We start from the raw sequence: 22,830 nt of genomic DNA, 5'->3' as shown, positions 1-22,830 counted from the left end.
ATTTATTCTATGCCAGGCCTGGTATCTGGGATAATAGCAGTGAACAAAAAACTCTGCCTTCATGGAACAGAGAAGTAACAGCAATTACGGCATCAACATTTATACTGATAAGTGCTATAAAAAACAAAGGGTAAAATGGCTTTGCGGGGCTAGGGTAGAGCTTGCTATTTTAATTGGGGTGGTCAAGGAAGGACTCTATCAGGATGATAAGTGAAGAATTAATAAAAACTAGTCAGACATCTGAGGGGAGGACATTCAGGCCCAGGGAAGCCGCCTGCCTGGCCGATTCAAGGAAGAGAAAGGCGCGGGAGGCTGAGACAGTGGGTAAGGGGAAGAATAATGGGATAAGACCTAAGGGTAGGATGTAGGGACATTTTTATCATGACTGCGAGTCGCCTGCGCGGTCTGTAATAATATTGACAACAGCAAAAGGTAATTTTGCAATCGCAAGTTCTCATTTCCACACTGCAAGAAGAGCACTCTCTGGAGATCTCAGTTTAATTAATGCATAACCTTTAGCGATGGCGGAAGTGCAAGGACGAAAGGAAGGCTTTCGTAAAACCTCAGTGTATCAAAGGGAAGCCTAAAACACGCCGGTGACACTTGCCTCGAAAAGTTGCAGACCCCTCTGCCCCAGTGACCCAATTACCCTTAGCCCCCAGGCATTGGTGGAGAGCATCTGCGCCTGCGCACTGACGCTGAAAGCCCCGCCCCCCAGTGGGCGGGGCGCGCTCTCCGGATGTCGCCGCTGTCTTCCCGGCAACGTGTCCCCAGAGCGGAGTGTGTCGCAAAAAGTCGCGGTGTTTCTTCCCTCCGGTCTCCAGACCCGGCGCTTTACGGTGCTAGGCGCTGCCGAGCTGGGCGATGTCGGCGGCGGGCCGGGCGGATCCCTCGGCTCCTCCCGGCAGCTTTGCGAAGCGGGTCCTGGTGACCGGGGGCGCTGGTTTCATGTAGGTAACAGCGCCGCTGGCCGAGCAGTTTCTCCCCAGAAACCTTACCTAGAATTGCTTGCCCTAGGCAACTTGGGTTCAGCTTTGGGGGAAGTGGTCTCACCTGGGGAGGGTCCGAATGCGAGGCTGGGACCGTCCTCCCTTCTCTCTCCCCGACCTGCGAAGAGGTGGGTCCTTTGAAGCTGTAATTTCTTTAAAGCTCTGCTTCCCGGGGCGAGTGTGCTGTCCCGCCCCTTAAGCTGGCGGGAGATGCTTACTTACCTCCTGTCACTCCTTGGAGGGCGCACAGTGAGCCCTCGCCCACTGCTGCCCACCATGATCTGCAGCCCCCAGACCCCGAGATGCACAGGCCTTCACATATAGCCCCCCCCCCCAAAAAAAAGATTTGAGGATTATTGAAGGACTCATTTGTTCAGCAAGCTTTAAACAGTCCTTGTTGTCGACAGTATTAGACATTGGATCAGCAAGTCCTTTCTCTCAACTTCCAGAGTTTATCCTTGATGCGACCACTCTCCCTCCTACTCTAGGCCCTGGTACCACCGATTTTTGTCGGGCTAGTGTTTTAAGCCTCCTGATTGGACATACTGCCTTTACTCTTGTTCCCCTAAAGTCTGTTCCTCACTTCCAGGTCAGTGTTTAAGTTAACCAGGTCATGTTAGTACATACAATTTGACACCAGTGGTCGGTCTGTCTTTCTTTCTTTCTTTCTTTCTTTCTTTCTTTCTTTCTTTCTGCAGTACTGGGATTGAACCCAGGGGCATTCTACCTCTGAGCTACGCCCCCAGCCTTATTATTTATTCTTTATTTTGAAACAGGGTCCCACCGAGTGGCAAAGGACCTCACTAAGTAGCTGAGACAGGCTGAGAACCGGGATTCTCCTGTCTCAGCCTCCGAAATGCAGGGATTACAAGCGTGCACCACCATGTCCCCAGCTTGATTCTTTAGGGTGTCAGTAAGTTACAGAGGGCCTCACTAAGTGGCTGAGGCTGGCCATGAACCTGAAATCCTCCTGTCCCCGCCTCCCAAGTGCTGGGATTACTAACATGTGCCACCACACCCAGCTACACCAATGGTTCTTGTCTGACTTAAGTCCAAACTCTACCAGATCTCGAAGATTCCTAACCAAGGCCCTACTTGACCATAACTGGAAGACCCATCTGCCCAAGCTTTAGTTTTTCAAGCTGATGACTCCTTTCCTTTCCCTGCCATACTTCCGGTTCTTCCGGTTCTTAGTGCCTCCTCCGGCCTTGAAGCTTCTGCACTTGCTTCTCCTTAAGTGGGCTGCTTGCAGGACGCAATTCAGGTTTTTGCTAGGATATCACCTTGTCCGAGAGCCTTTATTTGGATCCTCTATCTCAATTAGCCCCACTTTCAACCCAGCTGGCGGCACAAGTCTGTAGTCCCTGTACCTCGGGAGGCTGAGACACAAGGACCACAGGTTTGAGGTCAGCCTCAGCAACTTAGTAAAACAAATAAAAAATAAAATAGGGCTAGGGGTGTAGATCAGAGGTAGGACTCCCCTGGGCTCAATCCCCAGTACCAAAAATATAAATAAATAAATAAATAAATAAATAAATAAATCCCCACTCTCAACTAGCATACTTATCCTACTTGAAATTATTGAAATTATATTGCAAATTTGTGTTTATTTGTTTATTGCCTGAAACCCCAGCCATGAATGTAAAAGCTCATGAGGGCAGAGACTAATATCCACGAAGCACCTGGAGGGAGGCGTGCTCTTCTTACGAAGGTCTTCAGTAATTGTACAGTGAATGAATGCGTGAATCATAAACAGTAACTCCCCAGCCCCCAAAGAACTTGGTGGTGGAAGAAGAGGAAATGTCAGGCCTCTTGTCTGTTAAGCCATCCCTTCTATCTAAGGGTCATTTGATGGAGAGTTGTAGGCAAGCAAGTTTCACCTAAGAAGTATAGGAACATGAAAGGGTGGCCCTGAATGCAAGTGCTGGTCCAGGAAGTGTTTGTCCTAGAAAATTCCGGGAAAGGGCTACCAAATTCAGACACTTGACTTCACAACCCGTCAATGCTTACTTTTACATTTGGGGGCCCAGCGTTTTAGAGTTATAAAAATCTGGTAGATCGGCTTTATGACATATGCTTCCGTTCTACTTCAGGGTCCTCTGAAGCCCAGGAACCACAGCGGGTATCTAGCTCAGGATCATTGCAGCCATTACTCCCCTAGGAAATCTGGGTTTAGTCCAAGACACCCCCCCACCTGGATTCCAGTTTATACCCCCAAATTCTTGTACCAATTGCTATTGTAGAAGTTACTATAGACACGAATGTGATTGTGCTCATGTGGATTTAATTTTTATTTAATTTAACTATTCCATCTGCAGTTCCTGAAAGGGCTCGCCATGGTTTCAGCACCATTGCTCTGACTGGCGCCATTATATTGCGTCCAGCCTTACTTTCGCATTGAAAGCATACTTGGACAGCATCATTTGATTAGAATGATTTTTGTTCGTATACTCAGAACCAGTAAATTCTTCTGCATAGTGTAAAGTGAGCTTTAGAGGTAGTTTATAGATGCTGTTGAGAAGTTTGGTGAAAAGTGTGCCCATGTGCGTATTCTGTATAGTCTTGTTTCTGTCACCTTGGGAACTTATCTTTGATTATCTTTGTGATACTCAACCACATTAAAAAAAAAATCAAGGATCTAGAGAGGTTAAAGATTCTACTCACAAGATGTATTTTTTTTTCTTATAGTGCTTCACATGTGATTGTGTCTTTAGTAGAAGATTATCCAGACTATCTGATCATAAATCTGGACAAGGTGAGCTTTATAAATAGGAGCTTCATGCACTGAAATTATATTTAAATTTAATTGCATTTTTTAAAGTACTAGAATTCTGCTGGGTTTTGATTTAGTCATATTAGTCATAGAGGGGTCTATATTGTCAGGTATTCATGTTCTGTTTAATTTTATGTAAAAGTTTTTGAAAATTTTATTTATTATGATGGCCTATAAACCAAAGGTTTTAAGTGCAATATTTTTAGCAGAAGAAAAACTTCATTTTTTGTAAATTCAGTAGTTAGTGTAATGTATTTGGTTTTGAGAATACTGCAGTGATAATTGGAGTCTTCCTGAAGAATCTGAAAGCCAGCATTGGGTTGGTAATCACTAGGTTTTGTTTTGGTGCTACTGGGGATTGAACCCAGGGGCATACCTCCAGGCTACACCCCCAAGCCTTACTTTATTTTGTTATTTTTTTTTTATTTTTGAAATAGTATCTTGCTAGGTTGATGAGAGTCTCGCTGCTTGCTAAGGCTGGCCTCAAACCTGTGATCCTCCTGTCTCAGCCTCCCAAGTCCTTGGGTTACAGGCATGTCCTACCATATCTGGCTTGGTTTTTTTGAGTTTAAACAGATGATGCAAATGGTTTACCAAATTTCATAAAATGTAATGGTAAAATGTACAGGAAAAGACTAACCATTAACTCTTAGCAATTTTTGCCTGCCTTACTATCATGAACAGGAATTTTTTTTTTTTTATTTTCCCATCTGTACACTGATTTGCCAACACTGATTTGCCAGCAGTTAACTCAAGACCAGGTGTAATGAATTGTAATGTGTTTAAAATGGGTATAATTATTTTCAATCATTAGTTCTTTTCTGTAAGGAATAATAAACTTTAGACATTAGTAGCTGTAGGCAAATTTAGGCAGGAACTTTCTTTAAACTAGGGATTTATAAAATGGTTTGTTTGGGGTTTGCTTGTTTGATGTCTTAGAAAAGTAACAACATTACTTGTTTGTTTTTTACTTTGAAGATGCCAGAAGCTGGGTTGGGATATAGCTCAGTGGTAGATTGCTTGCCTAGCATGCCTGAGGCCCAGGGTTCATCCCCAGCACTGCACATACACCCATAAGATATCAGAAGCTCAGAATGTCTTTAAGAGGGCATGTTCGCTGGGCGTGGTGATGCACACCTGCAAACCCAGTACTCGAGGTGCTGAGATAGGAGGATTACAGGCTTGAAGCCAGCCTCAATAATTTAGTGAGACCCTGTTTCAAATCTTAAAAAAAAAAAAAGTGCTGGGGGCGTAGCTTGGGGATGGAATGCCCCTTGTTCAATCCCTGGTACCAAAGAGAGAGAAGGAGAGAAAAGACACGTTATCATATTATAGTTATTCACATTTATAGTTTTAAAAATAAATTGCTGTTTTATAGGAAAAGCTAATGTCACCTTTTGTGTTACCCCTGGTCACACTCTTATTTTAAGCTGGATTACTGTGCAAGCCTGAAGAATCTTGAAACCATTTCTAGCAAACTAAACTACAAGTTTATACAGGTATGAAAGTTTTCTTATAATTATTGCACTGTGCCTCTTAAGTCATGCATCAATTATATCTTTCTACATTACAAACTTGTGTAGCAGGGATTGGAAGACACAGTTACTGAAGACCTTTTAGTGTCATTCCTGTAATCCCAGTTTATGGGAGGCTGAGATAGGAGTTCAAGGCTTCCTACACAGGTTCAAGGCCAGTACACGGAACTTAGAGGTACCTGTTTCAAAATAAATAAAAAGGACTGGGGCTATAACTCAGTGGTAGACCCCCCCATTCAATCCCCAGTATCATTCATAAAAAAATAAACACAAAGATCATATAGTTAATTTCCAGAAGTACCTCATTGCTCTAGTATTGTAGCTTTAGATTAACACTTTCTTTTTTTGGTGGTACTGGGGGTGGAACCCAGAGGCTTTCTACCTTCAGGCTATACTCCCAGACCTATTTTATATTTTATTTGGAAACAGGGTCGCACTAAATTGTTGAGAGCCTCACTAAGTAGCTGAGGCTGGCTTCGAACCTGTGCGATCCTCCTGTCTCAGCCTCCCAAGTGCAGGGAATACAAGCGTGCGCCCCCACATCCAGCTTTAGATTAACACTTTCTAAAAAGTTCCATGTAATTTTGACACCTTGACACACCTATAAGTAGGTGGCTGAATATACATGTTTGTGATTTGAGGTCCTTCCTAGCCTGTTTAATAAGGCCTTCTGGGATTTGAAGTGATTGGTGTGCAGTGTTACTCTGAGTGGACAGCCAAACCTTGGAGCTCGTGGGATACTCTTTGACCCCATGAAGGCTGCTGGCCTCTGGGAAGCTGATCCTTAACTAACCATGTGTAGACAAGTCTAAAGTATAAACCACAGAGCCTATTCATTAATTTGGTAAGGGAAATGTTATTGTTAAATGAAACTATGTTATGACTTGTGTTTTTTTTCCAAAATGGCTCTGTAAACTCTTCTTAACCACAAAACTTAATATACTAAGCAACTCTTTCACAATTTTGTTCTCCTGTATGAATGTGTATAGTTATCAAAGAGTTGTTGAGAATATTTTTTAGAATTAGATGTATATAGAAACATCACAAGTACCATAATTTTGCTTAGTAATGGTAAAATACATTTTCCAGATTCCAGTTGTTATACTTACTTTCTGTATATTTCAGCAATGGTTCTCTCAAAGGAGTGTGTGTGTGTATGTGTGTGTGTGTGTGGGGGTACTGGGGCTTGAACCAGTAGCCATCTCTGAGCTACACCCCCAGCCCTATTTTTTATTCTTTATTTTTGAAACAGGGTCTCACTGAGTTGCAAAGGGCCTCACTAAGTAGCTGAGGCTGTCCTCAAACCATGATCCTCCTGTCTCAGCCTCCCAAATGAGGAGGATTTTTTTTAATGTAAAAAAAAAAATTGTACTGATAGTAGTGATCCGGGGTTGGCAAGAATGTGATGGTGCTCCGTAAAATACTGATTTATACCCAACTAACAAAGACGTTTGGGTTTGAATAGCTTATATTCTAAAATGCCGGGGAAATACATCATTATATACTGGCCTGACCATGTGGTTGAATTTTCAAAATACTCTCTTTTGAACTAGGAGGTGGGAGATGGGAGGAGGGAGGTGTTATAGCAAGGAATGGAGCATCTCATGTGTGCTTTTTCATACAGGGTGACATATGTGATTCTCACTTTGTAAAACGGCTTTTTGAAACTGAGAACATCGATATCGTGCTGCATTTTGCTGCGCAAACACATGTAGGTAAGTTGCTTTGTTACAGTTGTGAATGGCAGGGATTTTTCTCCAGTGCCTAAGTAGGCTAACTCCAAAGTCTAGTAACAGGACCCAGTAAGTAAGTACTTGACATATATCTTTGAAAGGGGATATACATGCTGTACCAGAAAAACAAGCTGTTCCTATGTCATTAATATACTTGGCACCTTGTAGATCATTTTTGTTAGTGCAGACTGAAATATAACCTTGAATATATCTTAAAAGTTTGAGTTGAACTTCTGAGGGGCAGGGGCAAGGAGATGGACTTTCAACTATATATATATTTTTTGGGGGGGGGCGGTTACTGGGGATGGAACCCAGGGCCATTCTACCTCTGAGCCACACGCCCAGCCCTATTTTTTATTCTTTATTTTGAAACAGGGTCTCACTGAGTTGCAAAGTAGCTGAGGCTGGCCTCAAACCATGATCCTCCTGTCTCAGCTTCCCAAATGCCGGGATTACAAGTGTGCACCACCACGCCCGGCTCAACTATATTTTTATGTTGTTTTTTCTTAAGTTGGGTGGTGGGTATCCAAATGAACATTAGATTATTGTCTACATAATTTGGGCATTTGCAGTATCTTCTAATAATTTTTCTAACACTTTTGCTGTGAAAGATACATTGTACCTTTGGAAGCATTTATAAGTGGAGTTTAATAAGTCGTGACCATCTGAGCGTCCACGTAGCCCTCACACAGGACACAGGTGGTCACAGGTTCCTCCTCAGCAACAGCACTATGACTGCCCGCTGCCTCATCTAAGGTTGTTACTTCCTGCTGAGCACATGCCTGTAATCCTAGTACTTGGGAGGCTGAGACAAGAGGATCTCAGGTTCGAGGCCAGTATGTGATAACTTAGACCCTGCTTCAAAATAAAATAAAAAGAGCTGGGGGCATAGCTCAGAGGTACAATAGTCAGTGACGTGCATACCCGCACACACACACACACAGAGACACACACACACATACACATTATTTCCTTTTCTTTTCTACAGGTTAGCTGTTTATATCCTTATCCCTAAATACTATAGGTTAGTTTTGCCTTCTTATTTTTACAAAAACTATAAAAATGACATGGAGGGTTTTTTATATTGCTTTTCAAAAGCCATATAAACTCATGCATATAATTGGGATTAGGTGTGATGTTTTTCATTTTTAGTACTGTATAATATTCCAACTTAAGAACTGGGTGTGGTGGCGCACGCTTGTAATCCCAGTATTTGGGTGGCTGAGACAGGAGGATTGCGGTTCGTGGACAGCCTTGGCTACTTAGTGAGGCCCTTTGCAACTCAGTGAGACCCTGTTTCAAAATAAAGAATAAAAATAATAGGGTTGGGGTTATATCTTGGAGGTAGAATGCTCCTGAGTTCCATCCCCAGTACCGCAAAAAAAGAAAAAGGTCCAACTTAAGAATATGCCTCCATTTTATATATATATTTGTTTTTTTTGTTTTTTTGGTGGTACTGGGGTTCCTGGGAACCCTTCCACCTCCAGGCTGCCCTCCCAGACACCTATTTTTTTATATTTTTATTTTGAAACAGGGTCTCTTAAGCCAGCATGGCTGGCTTCGAACCTGCGCGATCCTCCTGTCTCCACCTCCCAAGCATGGGGATTACAAGCGTGCGCCACCACGCCCGGCTATATTTTATTCTTGACAGACATTTGCCTTGTTTATAGTCAGGGGCAAGTTTGAACAGTACTACCACGGACATCCTTATGTATTTATCATACTACTCCTACGTACATATTATTCTCTAAAAAATAAATAGGATCAAAAGATTTTCATAGTTCAACATTAAGGTAATGTCAGATTCCTTTACTAAGTGGTTATACGAATATTTCTCTAGGATGTGTGCCTTCCTGGTGTTCCAGATCTTGCCATTTTGTGTTTTCTTCTGTTTTTGGATTTAAAAAAAAAAGTTTCCTGAAAATACAAATACAATGCAGATAGTTTCCTAGGTCCTAAAAAATTTACATGTACTACGTAATGTAGATTTACAGAAATTATAAATGTGTGTGTGTGTGCACGTGTGTGTGCGTGTGTGTGTGTGTGTGTGTGTGTGTGTGTGTGTGTGTGTGTTATTTCTAAATTTGCTGCAGTTAGTGAGCAAAATAAGTCGTTCTCTTAAAGCCTGAATGCATGGCTTGGTATTTGTTTTACCCCTTGGGTGGAGTTGTTTCACCTTTTTCTCCTTTTTCAGATCTCTCCTTTGTCTGTGCCTTTGAGTTTACATATGTTAATGTGTACGGCACCCACGTTTTGGTCAGCGCAGCGCACGAAGCCAGAGTGGAGAAATTTATTTACGTCAGCACAGATGAAGTCTACGGAGGCAGTCTTGATAAGGTAAACTGAGCAAATTCGTGTTCCGCATGCTTCCACGTCCTCCGACACGGCTATGTCTTATTCAGCCTGTCCTGGGCTTTTTCACCCTCTGATTCATAGACTGTGTCACTCTCCAGAGTGTTCTCTCATTGTCTCTTTTGTTGAAATCAAAGGATGCCATCCAGAGCAAATCATGTTCCCAGAGAGAGAACAGCTTAGTCTTGGTTCCTGTTTATTCATAATTTGACTGTTTTACACGAGGGCAGAAGATCTCACTTTTTGTCTCAGTCTCACAAACGTGATGCACGAACGCAGGAGTACACTCAGCTGCAGCCGACTTCTGCTCGTCTTTCTCTTCCAGTCAGGAAAACGCATGGAGCATCAAGGAGTGATGTGAAATTATTGTACAAAGTGAAATCTAGTGTTTACTCACTCCTCAAGAGTGTACTGTTACACAAAAGATGACTCCATTCTTATTAGTATTCTTTTTCCTTTTTGAATATACAGTCCTATTGATAAACAAATATTTATCCTACTAAATACAATGGCACTGAAATGATGGGGATACCAAAGGGAAGGCTCAACAGAATCTATGTATAGTAACAATTATTGGATATTAACTATTAATTATTGGATATTAACTATTAAAGGTCATTAACTTTTAAGGGTCGTTTTCTGCACAGTTAACACTTGAGAGTGATTGTATGCTCCTATGCCATATTTTAAAACTGCAGTTAAAATTATGTAGAAAAGAATGTAGTTAATTTCTCATATTTCTATAGTTACAATTTCCAAATAGCTGTTGTGGTTAAACTATAAACTTCTAAGGACCCACCTAACCATGACCTGGTAAAACTGACCCGGTAAATACTCCTTTCATATAAGCCTAATTTTTATGTTAATTAAAATTCTTATTGGCAATTGTCACTTTAAAAAGAGTCTCCCAGACAGTTGTAACCATGGACCTGTGTGTTGGCGCCGGCCAGCTGCTGCTCTCTGCGCTCTGGCCGAGCTCTGAACTTGCATTGTGATAGGCGCGCTCAGCATTACCTGAGGAGGGAGTGGATAGGAAAGTCCCGATCTCGTCCAGTCCAAATTCAAACATTTGTCTTTCCATTCAAGAGAAACAAATTATTTGTTGATTGACCATTATTATGGATAACGGGTTATACACAGGCTTTATTCCCATCAATTATCTGATACCATTATTCAACTTAGATTTCAGCAATTATATTTATACCTAGAAAATTCAAGGGCTTTTCTTGGGTAAACATTTCAGTGGTGAACTTCAGAATTTCCCAACAGTAACTATCAGTCCAATTACCACAAGCTTTCCAAAGACAGTGACCTTTCCACCCAAGTAGACTGTAACAAATTTAATAAATTCCTAATGGAACCTGGCATCATCTTGAAGGAATTCTTACTTCATACTTTTGGGGAAGTTTACCAAGATGGCTCTGTGTAGATTAACTTTATATGCCACATTTTAAAAAGAGGCACATTGCTGGGCATGGTAGCACACACCTGTCATCCCAGTACTTCGGAGGCTCATACAGGAGGACCACAGGTTCAAGGACAGCCTGAGCAAGTAGTGAGACTCTCATCCACCTAGTGAGACTCTGTTGCAAAACTAAAAATAAAATGTAGCTTGGAGGCAGATTACCCCTGGGTCCAGTCCCTAGCATCACACACATACAAGATAAATAAAAAGAGATCTTTATTCAATCTGTTATATTTAGCAATCAATCATGTAGGAAAAAATTTATCTTAAAACCCTGTGTTGGTCATGTAAGAAAAAAAAAAATCTATATTAAAACCCTGTGTGGAATGCCAGGCATGGTAGCACACCCTTGTAATCCCAGCATTTGGGAGGCTGAGACGAGAGAATCAACGCTTCGCAGCCAGCCTCAGCTACGTAGTGAGGCCTTTTGCAACTCAGTGAGACCCTGTTTCCAAATAAAGAATAAAAACTCTTTAGGGCTGGGGGTGGAGCTCGGAGGTAGAATGCCCTTGAGTCCCATCCCCAGTAGTGCAAACAAAACAAAACTCTGTGTTGGAATGCTTTATTCTTTCCACAGAACAGAAACTAAAATGACCTGTTAGACAAGTAATCACTGTGGCTTTTTGCCCATTTGTGGTATTGTCTAACCGTGTCATCTTTGTAGTGGTTCGGCCCTAGCACCGCTCTGCTTGCCGAGTTCACAAATCTGTTGCGGTCTGTAGTTTCCCTGTCACTCCTCGGCCCCCCGCCCCTTTTCCTACTAAGTTTGTTACCTTGCAGGAATTAAAGCCTCTTGCCTTCGTCATAGCTACTGTTGCAGCTGAAATTGTAACCACCTCGATTTGGCAAACAATTGGCCTTACCACCCAGGGCTTCTGCTTCCAAAGTTCCCTAATGTGAAGATTGATTATTGTTATTGCCAGGATCATATTAGCTGCCACGGTCTGCAAAACTGCTTTTATCTTTACCAAATCCACTGTGCCCATCCCCATTGCCACCATATCTACCACCACCCCGGCCTCTCCCTCAGCTGTGGTGACCACCGAGGTTTCCTCCGCGGCCAGCATTGTAACCGCTATCAAAACCACCCCCCTGGCCACCTCCAGAGCTTCCAGACCCACCTGGACTTTTGTCTAGACGAAGCGGCGGCCCCCTCTCGTGTCCACGGGCTTTCCGCGCTGCACAGGACGGCATTAGTGAATGACAGTCTTATCCACCGTCATGGTTGTCCAAGGTCACAAAAGCCGAGAACCTCTTCTTGCCCCGCCTCAGCGGTGATTCAGTCACTGAGTTTTTCCTCATGTCCAAAGTAACCCCCGAGGTGAGACTGCAGTGGCTTTGACGCTGCCAGCCAAGATCTTTTGCATAGTTAAGCGGGCACTCGGCCTCGAGAACCTTCCTCAGCCCTTCCATCTGCTTTGTACAGCGGCCTTGCGTTCTTGGCCGCGTCCACCTCCTCCATAGTGGGCGGGGGTCCAGCCCGGAGCCCCCAGGTCTCTCTGTGCAGGAGCCCGTGAGGGTTCCGTGTTGCCCAGCGGGGCTTCTCAGTGCCCAGTCCTCTCGCGGGGAGCCTCCACACCTGCTTGACATCAGAGGAGACTCAGCCATGTGTCAGCGGCAGGAGACTGTAGCAGCGCTTCCCCAGCGGCGCCCGTGCACAGAAAACTGTAGCTTTTAGAGTCAGCATTTGCTGGGAATCCATTTTATTTTATTTTTAATATTTTTAAAATTTACCAATATATACTGAAAAATAGAAATTTTTTTAAGAGACCTCTAATGAGAAAAAGCAGACCCAGACCACTTCTGAAGCCTCCCTCCTATTTGAGTAGCAACCACTTTCAACTGTCTTTGCAGTTTCTGCGGGGTACTTATTCCCTCCCAGAACCTTTCTACTCTACATCAGATCCAACACAGTTGCAGAATGATTGTTTTGTTTTGTTTGTGGTACTGAGGATGGAACCCAGGGCCATTCTACCTCTGAGCTATACCCCAGCCTGATTTTATTCTCTTATTTGAAACAGGGTCTCACTAAGTTGCAGAGGACCTCACTAAGTTGCCGAGGCTGGCTGCGAACCTGCGATCCTCCTGTCTCAGCCTCCCAAGAACTGGGATTACAAGTGTGCGCACCACCATCCCCAGCTAGCAAAGTTATTTTTAAAATAAGTATCAGAGGCAGGTGTGATGGCACATGCCTGTTATTGCAGTACTTGGGAGGCCGAGACAGGAGGATCCACAGGTTCAAATTTAGCCTCAGAAATTTATCGACACTCTCAGCAACCTACAGACACCCTGTTTCAAAATAAAATAAGATAAACAACAGCTTGGGGTATAGCTTTGAGGTATAATGCCCTTGAGTCCAGTTCCCAGTACCAAAAAAAAAAAAAAAGACAAAAAAATAGATATCAGACATGACATTTCTCTGCTTAGAGTTGGCCAATGTTTTCACAGTGGCTTCGCTGTTCAGTGTGTTCTGGCCTCTGTCCAGCCTCTGATCTCAGCTCCTGTTTCTCTTCCCACACACCAGCCTTCCTGCAGGTCCTCCGAGCACATTTCTGTCTTAGGGCCTTTGTCTGTGGTTTTTTCTTTGCTTGCCTTGAAGGGTTTTTGTGAGCATTAAAGTTATAATGGAGCCAGGTGTGCTGGCGCATGCTTATAATCCAGTACTTGGGAGGCTTAGGCAGGAGGATTGCAGGTTCAAGGACAGTTTTAACAAATAGTAAGACTCCTTAACCTAGCAAGACCCTGATTCAGAATCAAAATAAAATAGGCCTAGAGTTGTAGCTTGGAGGTAGAATGTCCAGTGCCCCCCCCACCCACACACACACTAACAGTGGGTACATGGGAAAATGCCAGGCACATACAATTCAAGATGTATGTGTGTGTGTGTGTGTGTGTGTTACTAGGGTTTCTGGAAGCCCTTCTACCTCCGGGCTACACTCCCAGACCTATTTTATACTTTTTATTTGGAAACAGGGTCTCTTAAGCCAGCACAGCTGGCTTCGAACCTGCGCGATCCTCCTGTCTCTGCCTTCCAGGCACAGGGATTACAAGCGTGCACCACCACGCCTGGCCAAGAAATGTTTTTTAATGCAGTGACTGACATTTTAGGTTTGTAATGCTTTCTACTTAGAAAGTATGAGTAATACTTATTTTTTAAATATGTCTTTTTAAAATGAGGAATTTGATGAGTCGTCACCCAAACAGCCTACAAACCCTTATGCGTCATCTAAAGCAGCTGCTGAGTGTTTTGTACAGTCGTACTGGGAGCGATACAAGGTAAGAAGTGATTTCAGAAACCTTTGAACAGTTTGACTTTGGTCTTCAGTGTTAAAATTCTAAGTTAACTTTATCAGCATTTCACTTTTTAGAGTAGAAGATCTAGAAGATGGAGCTTTTTTTTTTTGGTGCTGGAGATTGAGCCCAGGGGCATTCTGCCTCCAAGTCATACCCCAGCCCTATTTTGTTTATTTTTTTATTTGGAAACAGAATCTCTAAGTTGCTGCGCATGGCTTCAAACCTGCAGTCTTCCTGTCTCAGCCTCCCAAGTACTGGGATTTCAGGCGTGTGCCACCACATGAGTCGAATTTAAAATACTGATTTCTTACATTGTTTAGGTGACATAGGCTCTACCTTTTCTTGTTATTAAAGGAATGGTTTGGATATATATGTGTGTGTGTACATATATATAGGAACATATATATATATATATGTATATGTATATATATGTATATGTATATGTATATGTATATTTTTCTCCCATTTCAGTAGTAGGTAGAGTGTGACGGCTAGAGTGAAAAGCCCTGTTGGACTCCTGTGAGAGGAGGAAACAGACAGGACGGATTCCTTTCCCGCTGTGTGCGTGTGTCTGCGTGATTCAGCTCTCCTGGCCCCCTGCACTGGCCCCGGTGGCTCTGACAGTCCCTGTGGCAGCCTTTCCCTAGGAATCATCAGCGTGAATCCCCTGCGTTTGGCTTCCTGCTGATCTTTATAAGCCATTAGGAACTGGATGAGGAAGCATCCCTCAAGTAAACCTTGCCTTTTCTGTTCCAGCATCATTGGTCCTTTTCTCTTTGGTGATGGCCCTTTTTATTTGGAGAGAGCCACCTTGCAGTTGACCTTCTAACCACACGTAGAGCCCTGGAGGTGGTCCCTGAAATGACCAGGTCGGGAAGGGTACTCAGTACCATTAGACTTACAGGCCTGCCTCTGTCTGTACTCACTCTCCCCTTGCCCCAGTAAAGACAGCGGTCCTTTTCCTTTTGGACCTTTTGCCCCTTTTGGACCTCAGCCTTTCTAGGGAACCTTACATTAGGAAAAATTACTTTGCTCTGCCCTTAAGATGTATGGAGTTAACCAAGCGAGGTGGCACATGCTTGTAATTCCTGCATTTAGGAGGCTGAGATGGGGGGATCATGGTTTGAGGACAGCCTCAGCAACTTAGGCCCTTTGCAACTCAGTGAGACCCTGTTTCTAAAAAAATAGGGCTGGGAGTATAACTCAGAGGTAGAATGCCCTGGGTTCCATCCCCAGTACCACCACCAAAAAAAAGAAAAGATGTATGGAGTTGCTGGGTGTGATGATGCACTCTTGTAATCCCAGTATTTGTGTAATGTCAGTATTGGGAGACTGAGACAGGAGAATCACAGGTTCGCGGCCAGCCTCAGTTACTTAAAGAGGCCCTCTGCAACTTAGTGAGACTGTTTCAAAATAAAGAATATAAAATAGGGCTGGAGATGTAACTTGGAGGTAGAATGCCCCTGGGTTCAATCCCCAGCACCAAAAGAAAAAAAAAAAGTGTGGAGTTATTTAGGCAAAGGCGCATATATTTTAGAATTCTGCATATCTTTAAAATAATCATTGTTACTGGCCTTCCCAAAGCCTTAATGTTAATACTTTCTTAAGTTTCCAGTTGTCATCACAAGAAGCAGTAATGTGTATGGACCACATCAATATCCAGAAAAGGTAAATTTTATTCCTGAATTCATAGTGTTTCTTAGTGATTGGAACTGAGCTCTCTTCAGTCATTTTTGTCCAAGATAATTTGTATTGTAATTCCACAGAATCTGTACAGATTACATGCCAATGTCATCGTACTTAGAGTCTGAAGACTACTTGGGTTTTAGTATCAGCTTGATACTCACCAGCTGGCCTGACCTGAGGTCCTTTGGATATTGTCTTTAAATGGAGGGATAATTAAAATACTTAGGACCTGAAGGCTCCGTTGAGGTGATGTATGTGGAGTGCCTTGTACTTTCTAGGATTCTGAGGCACCAGCAAATACTTCACCAGTGCCACCAGGCTGCAGTTAAAAGCAGTCAGACCCACATATTAGAATGCACAGAAAGCTGAAAGCTGGTTAGATAGTGGTACAGGAGGCTCATATATAAATTTGTCTTGGGCCAGCTCATTAACTGTGCCCCAGCTCCTTTTCATGGTCCTGAATGTCTTCCAGAAAGTAATTCAAGTAGTAAATAAAGAAATATAGCTGAGTGGCTACAAAGTGCCCGTGCCGTTGGTTGCTTGTCAGCAAGTCTGATTTTAGGTAGCTGCTGCCTGCTTTGCGTACATTTGAGGACTTGGGTATTCTCACTTCTCAGATGCTTGCTTTGATCTATCTGCCCAAAGGAAAGGGCCATATCAGAGTGTTCTGGTATTAATACCCATATTGCTTAATTTGGGGGGTATCCATAGCAAATTTAATATAAATTTAGTAATTTCTTACTTGTCCTGTTCAACATACATTTTCTTTGAACTCAACGGCCATAGAATTTGCTCATTATAAATTCTACAATCACTTCCTGAGTGGGTTCTTACATATAAAGTGATAAGTAAAACGTGATTTCTGTTCTTAAAAATCGATATACAGGTGAGCTTTGTAAGACTTCATCTGGATTTTTTTTCACTACTGATATCACTTTAGCCTCAGGTAACTGGTTTTTGTGAAATAGGAAACTGTCTTGGATTGTTTTTCACTTATCAAATATTACAGGTTTTTATTTTCATGAATTTCTAGTAAAAATGATTAGAATTTATCTACACATATATTTCTTACCAATAATAATTTTTAATCTTTGGAGTTTCAGATTCATATTAATAAGTAAATGTTCAAAGTCTGAAATGATATTTAAATGTTCTTTTAGGTTATCCCAAAATTCATATCTTTACTACAACACAACAGGAAATGGTATGTTATTTGTACCCAAATGCTTCTTTGGCACATTGATAGCACTTGGTAACCGTCTTTCTCGACAATCCTATCATAAGAGCTGGAGGCCATAGAATTTAATGTTCCTCTAGATTTAAGAACTCCTCCACCATTTCATGTTAGAGTGTTTGAAATAATTATAATACTTAATTAATCTTTTTTTTTTTTTGGTGGTGGTACTGGGGTTCCTGGAAGCTCTTCTACTTCCGGGCTACACTCCCAGACCTATTTTTACATTTTTATTTGGAAACAGGGTCTCCTAAGGCAGCGCGCGCGGCTGGCTTCGAACCTGCGCGATCCTCCTGTCTCCGCCTCCCAAGCGCGGGGATTACAAGCGTGTGCCACCACGCCCGGCTTAATTAATCTTTATAATTTATTTACTAAGATAATTTCAGTTCTTGATCTATCATAGAACTTGAAGGTACAGCATTAAAATTTAGCATATAATTTTACATTTTCAAAAGATTTACTTAATTCACATAGAACTATAGATATTTCTTCAAAATGAATTTATGATAGAAAATTGATGAAAACTCACAGTATAAAATTTATAATATAAAATTTGTGGTATAAAATTGATGAAATTCCATGGGGGCTTAAGTTTGCCACATTTTTATTGCATGTCTACAGAAGGTTTAGATGATATCATTTAAGAACTAAGGATAACATTTTAAAAAATCTGTGAGAATTTGTGTTTTCAATAAAAGATTTTTAGGATCCAAGGGAATTGGCTTCCCAGGACTTGTACCCAGTCACTGTTTTATCCTGGTTTAGGAAAAGTCACTTTTCTTAAACTTCATGATTTTGATTCATTTAACCTGTTTAGCTGCATTCATGGATCAGGGCTTCAGACAAGAAATTTCCTTTATGCTACTGATGTAGTGGAAGCATTTCTTACTGTCCTCAAAAAGGGAAAACCAGGTGAAATTTATAACATCGGAACCAATTTTGAAATGTCCGTTGTCCAGCTTGCCAAGGAACTAATACAACTGGTACGTATCTATTGTAAAAGGATGGTGTTTGGACAACTGTCATTAAATTTCCCCAATTTAGTCATTTGCAAGAGTTTACAGTGTATTTAATTTAGAATTGAACCAGTAGAAAATGAAATTCATAGCTGGGCGTGATGGTACACGCTTGTAATCCCAGCACTTGGGAGGCTGAGACAGGAGGATCATAGGTTTGCTACCAGCCTTGGCTACTTAGTGAGGCCATCTGCAACTTACTGAGACCCTGTTTTAAAGTAAAGAATAAAAAATAGTACTGGGAGTGTAGCTCGGAGGTAGAATGCCCCTGGGTTCAATCCCCAGTTACACACACACACACACAAAAATGAAATCCATAATTATGTGTAAACTGCATCTGCATTTGAAGTTGTTATCATTCATTTAGTATTGGTTTTCTCAGGCAAAAGATAGTTCATTAATATACTGACCCTAATTGTAAGACATACCACAGTTCCAGCAATATAAAATGGTATGTCTTAGAACCAAATAGCAATGATATATAATACTTATAGTTATGAATATATGCACATATTAGGTAAAATAAATTATAGATCTTAGGATTCAGTAGAAAGGGAGACCGGATAATAACCAAAAGTCAAGAAAATTTATTTTCTCCCATAGTTTCTATAACGTGTGTTCTTTTTGAGTTTCAGATAGAAATTAAGCTATAAGGTATAGAAAGAATATACAAAGTATGCTTTTACCCCTGATATCTACCTTGTTTTGAGGCAGTTGTTTTTCTTATCTTTTTAATCAGCTTTTAAGTACCATTGTTATTCTTTTTTTTTCTGGAGGGATTGAACCTAGGGTCATTCTACCTCTGAGCTACACCCCTACCCCTATGTTTTTATTCTTTAGTTTTGAAACAGGGTCTCACTAAGCTGTGGAACACTGCACTAAGTAGCTGAGGCTAGCCAAGAACCTGCGTTCCTCCTGTCTCAGCATCCCAAGTACTGGGATTACAAGCATGTGCCACCATGCCTAGCTGTACCGTTGTTACTCTCTGGGTTCATTTTATAATTTGACTCAAAATCCTTCTCCATTTTTGCAGATCAAAGAGACGAATTCAGAATCTGAAATGGAAAATTGGGTTGACTATGTCAATGATAGGTGAGTTACAAGTTAAAACATTGGGGAAGGTTGTGAAATCTTAGGTGCTTATAAGATTATAAATTTTATGGGCTAGCTGAAAACTGGTTCATCTGTTCTGAATTTTCTGGTAAAATATTCTTTCCTAATTTTTTGTGTTGTATCAGTTAGACATAGCCCTATTACTAGCTATGTGATTTATAGTTATTGACCCGTTAGACTCTTTCTAAGTCTGAAGTTTCCTCCATTGTGAAATAGAGATGATGATATTTTACTTATAAAAATATTGTAGGGTTAATTATAATATGTATATATATATATGTATATATATATATATATATATACATATATATATATATATATATATAGTACCTGGCCCACAGCCTGGCACTTAGGAGTTATGTTATATGTGTTTATTTCTTTATTCATCAAAAATGTATTAAGTTCCTACTGTGTGACAGGCATTGGACTTATACCTAAAATGTGGTTGAAATAAATTTTAAAACATAAACTAGAGAGGGTTAGGTGGTAGGGGTTGTAGATACTTTTAAGGTCTAGATTTTACAAAGTTTTACAGTAAGCATTTCATCAGGGGGAATTTTTAAAAACTCGATAGCAAAGATACATGAATGTAATATTTCAGTTTACAAATGGATGCCCACAGTGTCATTTTCAATGTTTTGTTTTCTAAGGCCTACCAATGATATGAGGTATCCAATGAAGTCAGAAAAGATTCATGGTTTAGGATGGAAACCCAAAGTTCCTTGGAATGAAGGAATAAAGAAGACAAGTATGTTGTAATTTGATTGTTTGGGGGCAATTTGGAAAAATAGTTTTTAGAGCACTATAAATTCAGTAGCATAATGGTGAATTATTTGTACTTTTCAATTGTTGGGTTTGTTTCGTATATTCCTAAACATCTTGAATTTCATAGACTAACCTTTTTTTTTTTTGGTATTAGGGATTGAACCCAGGGGCATTCTATCTTTAAGGTACACCCCTAACCCTATTTTTTTTTTTTTCCCAGTACTGGGGATGAAACCCGAGGACATTCTACCTCCAAGCTACATGCCCAGCCCTATTTTTTTATTCTTTCTTTTGAAACAGGGTATTACTGCGTTGCAAAGGGCCTTACTTAGTAGTAGCTTAGTCTGCCCGTGATCTGAGATCCTCTTCTCTCAGCCTCTCAAGTGCTGGGATTACAAGCATATACCACCATCCCTGGCTCCCCCAACCCTTCCCCCCCCCCCCCCGCTGGTACTGGGGATGAAACCCAGAGGTGTTTCTACCTCCGAGCTATACTCCCAGACCTATTTTATATTTTATTTTGAAACAGGGTCTCACTAAGTTGCCGAGAGTCTCACTAAGTAGCTGAGGCTGGCTTCTAACCTGTGTGATCCTCCTGTCTCAGCCTCCCAAGTGCGGGGATTACAAGTGTGCGCCACCACGCCCGGCCCCCCAACTCTATTTTGAAACAAGATCTCACTAAGTTACTAAGGCTGGCCTTGAACCTGCAATTCTCTTGTCACAGCCTCCCAAGTATTGGGATTATAGACTTATGCTGTGAACTCCAGCTTTTCTTTATCTTGTCAGCATTTATCACACACCTGTTTCATTCATTCTGAGGTGCATTTTTTTTACTTTTTATATATTTGAAAGGTATTTGTTTTATAATTACTGATGTCTTCTAAGTATTATTACAGCTTTTTTTTGTCTTCGTGGTATAATAATGATTCATCTTTTTGTGTGTGTGTGTGTGTGGTGCTAGGGATTGAACCCACGGGCATTCTGCCTTCAAGCTATACCTCCAGCCCAATTTTTTATTCTTTATTTTGAAACAGGGTCTCATTAAGTTGCAGAGGGCCTCACTAAGTAGCTGAGGCTGGCCACAAACCTGCAATTCTCCTATCGCAGCCTCCCAAGTACTAGAATTATAACCATGAGCCACCATGCTTGGCTTATGGTCCATCTTTAGATCAGTGGCATCTTAGATTTGATGAAATATAAAGTAACATCCATTATGTCTTGAGTTATTTTATATTGAAATAAATAGAAAACAAATTTAGTATACACTGAAAAATGTATTAAAGTATAAAGTCTGCATATATTTGTTAAATATCTATTTAGAAATATACTCATGAAGTATATTCACTCAGGTAGGAAGATTCTCTCTGAATGTAGAAAAATCTTTATTAAGACTTGAAACATAAGCCAGGCATAATGGCATACACCCGTAAGCCTAGTTACTCAGTAGTCTGAAGCAGGAAGATCACAGGTTTGAGGCCAGCCTCGGTAACTTAGTGAGACCCTGTTTGAAAATAAAGAATAAAATAATAGGGCTATACAGCTGGGGGTGTAGCTTGGAGGTAGAATGCCCTGGGTTCCATCCCCAGTATCACAAAACAACAACAACAACAATAATGAGATAAAAAGCAAAATCAAGGATAACATAAAATCATTTGGTTACAGCCAGGCATGGTGGCATATGCTTGTTATCCCAGTACTTGGGAGGCGGAGACAAGAGGATTGCAGGTTTGCAGCCAGCCTGAGCTACTTAGTGAGGCTCTCTACAATTTAGTGAGACCCTGTTTCAAAATAAAGAATAAAGAATAAAAAATAGGACTGGGAGTATAGCTTGAAAGTAGAATGTCCCTGGGTTCAATCCCCAATTTTGAAAAAAAAAATTAGTTTGCTTGTAACTAGAAAAGCTTTTGATAGTACAGAGATAATTTGACATATTAATAGAAAGAAGCTTACATCATCTCATTATGCCTCTAATGCAATATTATCATAGTTACATGAACAAAGATTACACTTTTGTGTGTTTGTGGCACTAGGAACTGAACCAGGGGCATTCTACCTCCAAACTGTACCCCCAGCCCTATTTTATTTTTATTTTGAAACAGGGTCTCGCTAGGGTGATGAACATCTCACTATTTTCTGAAGCTGTCCTTGAACCTGCGATCCTTCCATCTCTGCCTCCCAAATACTGGGATTACAAGTGCACACCATTAAGTCTTAAAATAACTTCTAAACCCAATGTAAATGATTGTCCCCTCACCTCAAATTTCTTAAAATCAGAAGGTGCATGGCCGTAGGACTTTTAAACAGAAAAAAGTGGTTAATTTTCATGCTATGATTTTCAAGGGATAAAATGTCTTCTAATTTCATTGCTAAGTTCAAAATCAGATTATATTATTAGGCAACTCTTGTTTGCTGAGTAGATGATAGGCGTGGCAGTAACTCAGTGAATACTGGTTAATTGATGTTTACTTTTTTCATTTTTTTCATTTTTGTCTCTTGTTTTTCCTGTCAGTCGAGTGGTACAAAGAGAATTTTCACAACTGGAAGAATGCAGAAAAGGCATTAGAACCTTTCCCAGTACAACCACCATTTATATAATTGGCTCAGTTTTCAGAGAAAGAAGGAAATCATCCTACCTCAACTAACCAAGTGACCACGTGAAGTGCCCTCTTTTTATTTGAAATTCGGTTCATGACTTTTTGTATGAAATTCAAATGCAGACTGCCTCGGTCTTTGGAGGAGTTTCATCATTGGAACAGGATTTAATACCAGAATTCTTTCAGAAAACTTCTGGAAATTAGGAAACAGTAGGCATAAAAAGACTCTAGTGGTGGACCAAGAAGTCTACTGGTTTTGAGAACAAAGACAGGAGCGGTGC

General features: G+C 41.2%; 1 protein-coding gene across 1 annotated transcript; it reads left to right on the top strand.

The window, feature by feature from the left end:
• Positions 1 to 864: 864 nt before the first annotated feature.
• On the top strand, positions 865 to 22,550 carry TGDS (TDP-glucose 4,6-dehydratase; the record flags this gene model as incomplete). The annotated part of the gene is made up of 12 exons (XM_080688921.1): positions 865 to 950; positions 3,678 to 3,744; positions 5,193 to 5,261; positions 6,922 to 7,012; positions 9,225 to 9,367; positions 14,025 to 14,123; positions 15,750 to 15,809; positions 16,988 to 17,031; positions 17,879 to 18,044; positions 19,111 to 19,169; positions 19,841 to 19,938; positions 22,465 to 22,550. The coding sequence occupies 12 exons, from the start codon at positions 865 to 867 to the stop codon at positions 22,548 to 22,550; spliced, it is 1,068 nt and encodes a 355-aa protein (XP_080545047.1).
• Between the last annotated feature and the right edge of the window lie 280 nt (positions 22,551 to 22,830).

Source organism: Muscardinus avellanarius (assembly GCF_963383645.1).
Source record: "Muscardinus avellanarius genome assembly, chromosome: 2".
In the NCBI taxonomy this organism is placed as follows: domain Eukaryota; kingdom Metazoa; phylum Chordata; class Mammalia; order Rodentia; family Gliridae; genus Muscardinus; species Muscardinus avellanarius.
This window is presented reverse-complemented; position numbering and strand designations above follow the sequence as displayed.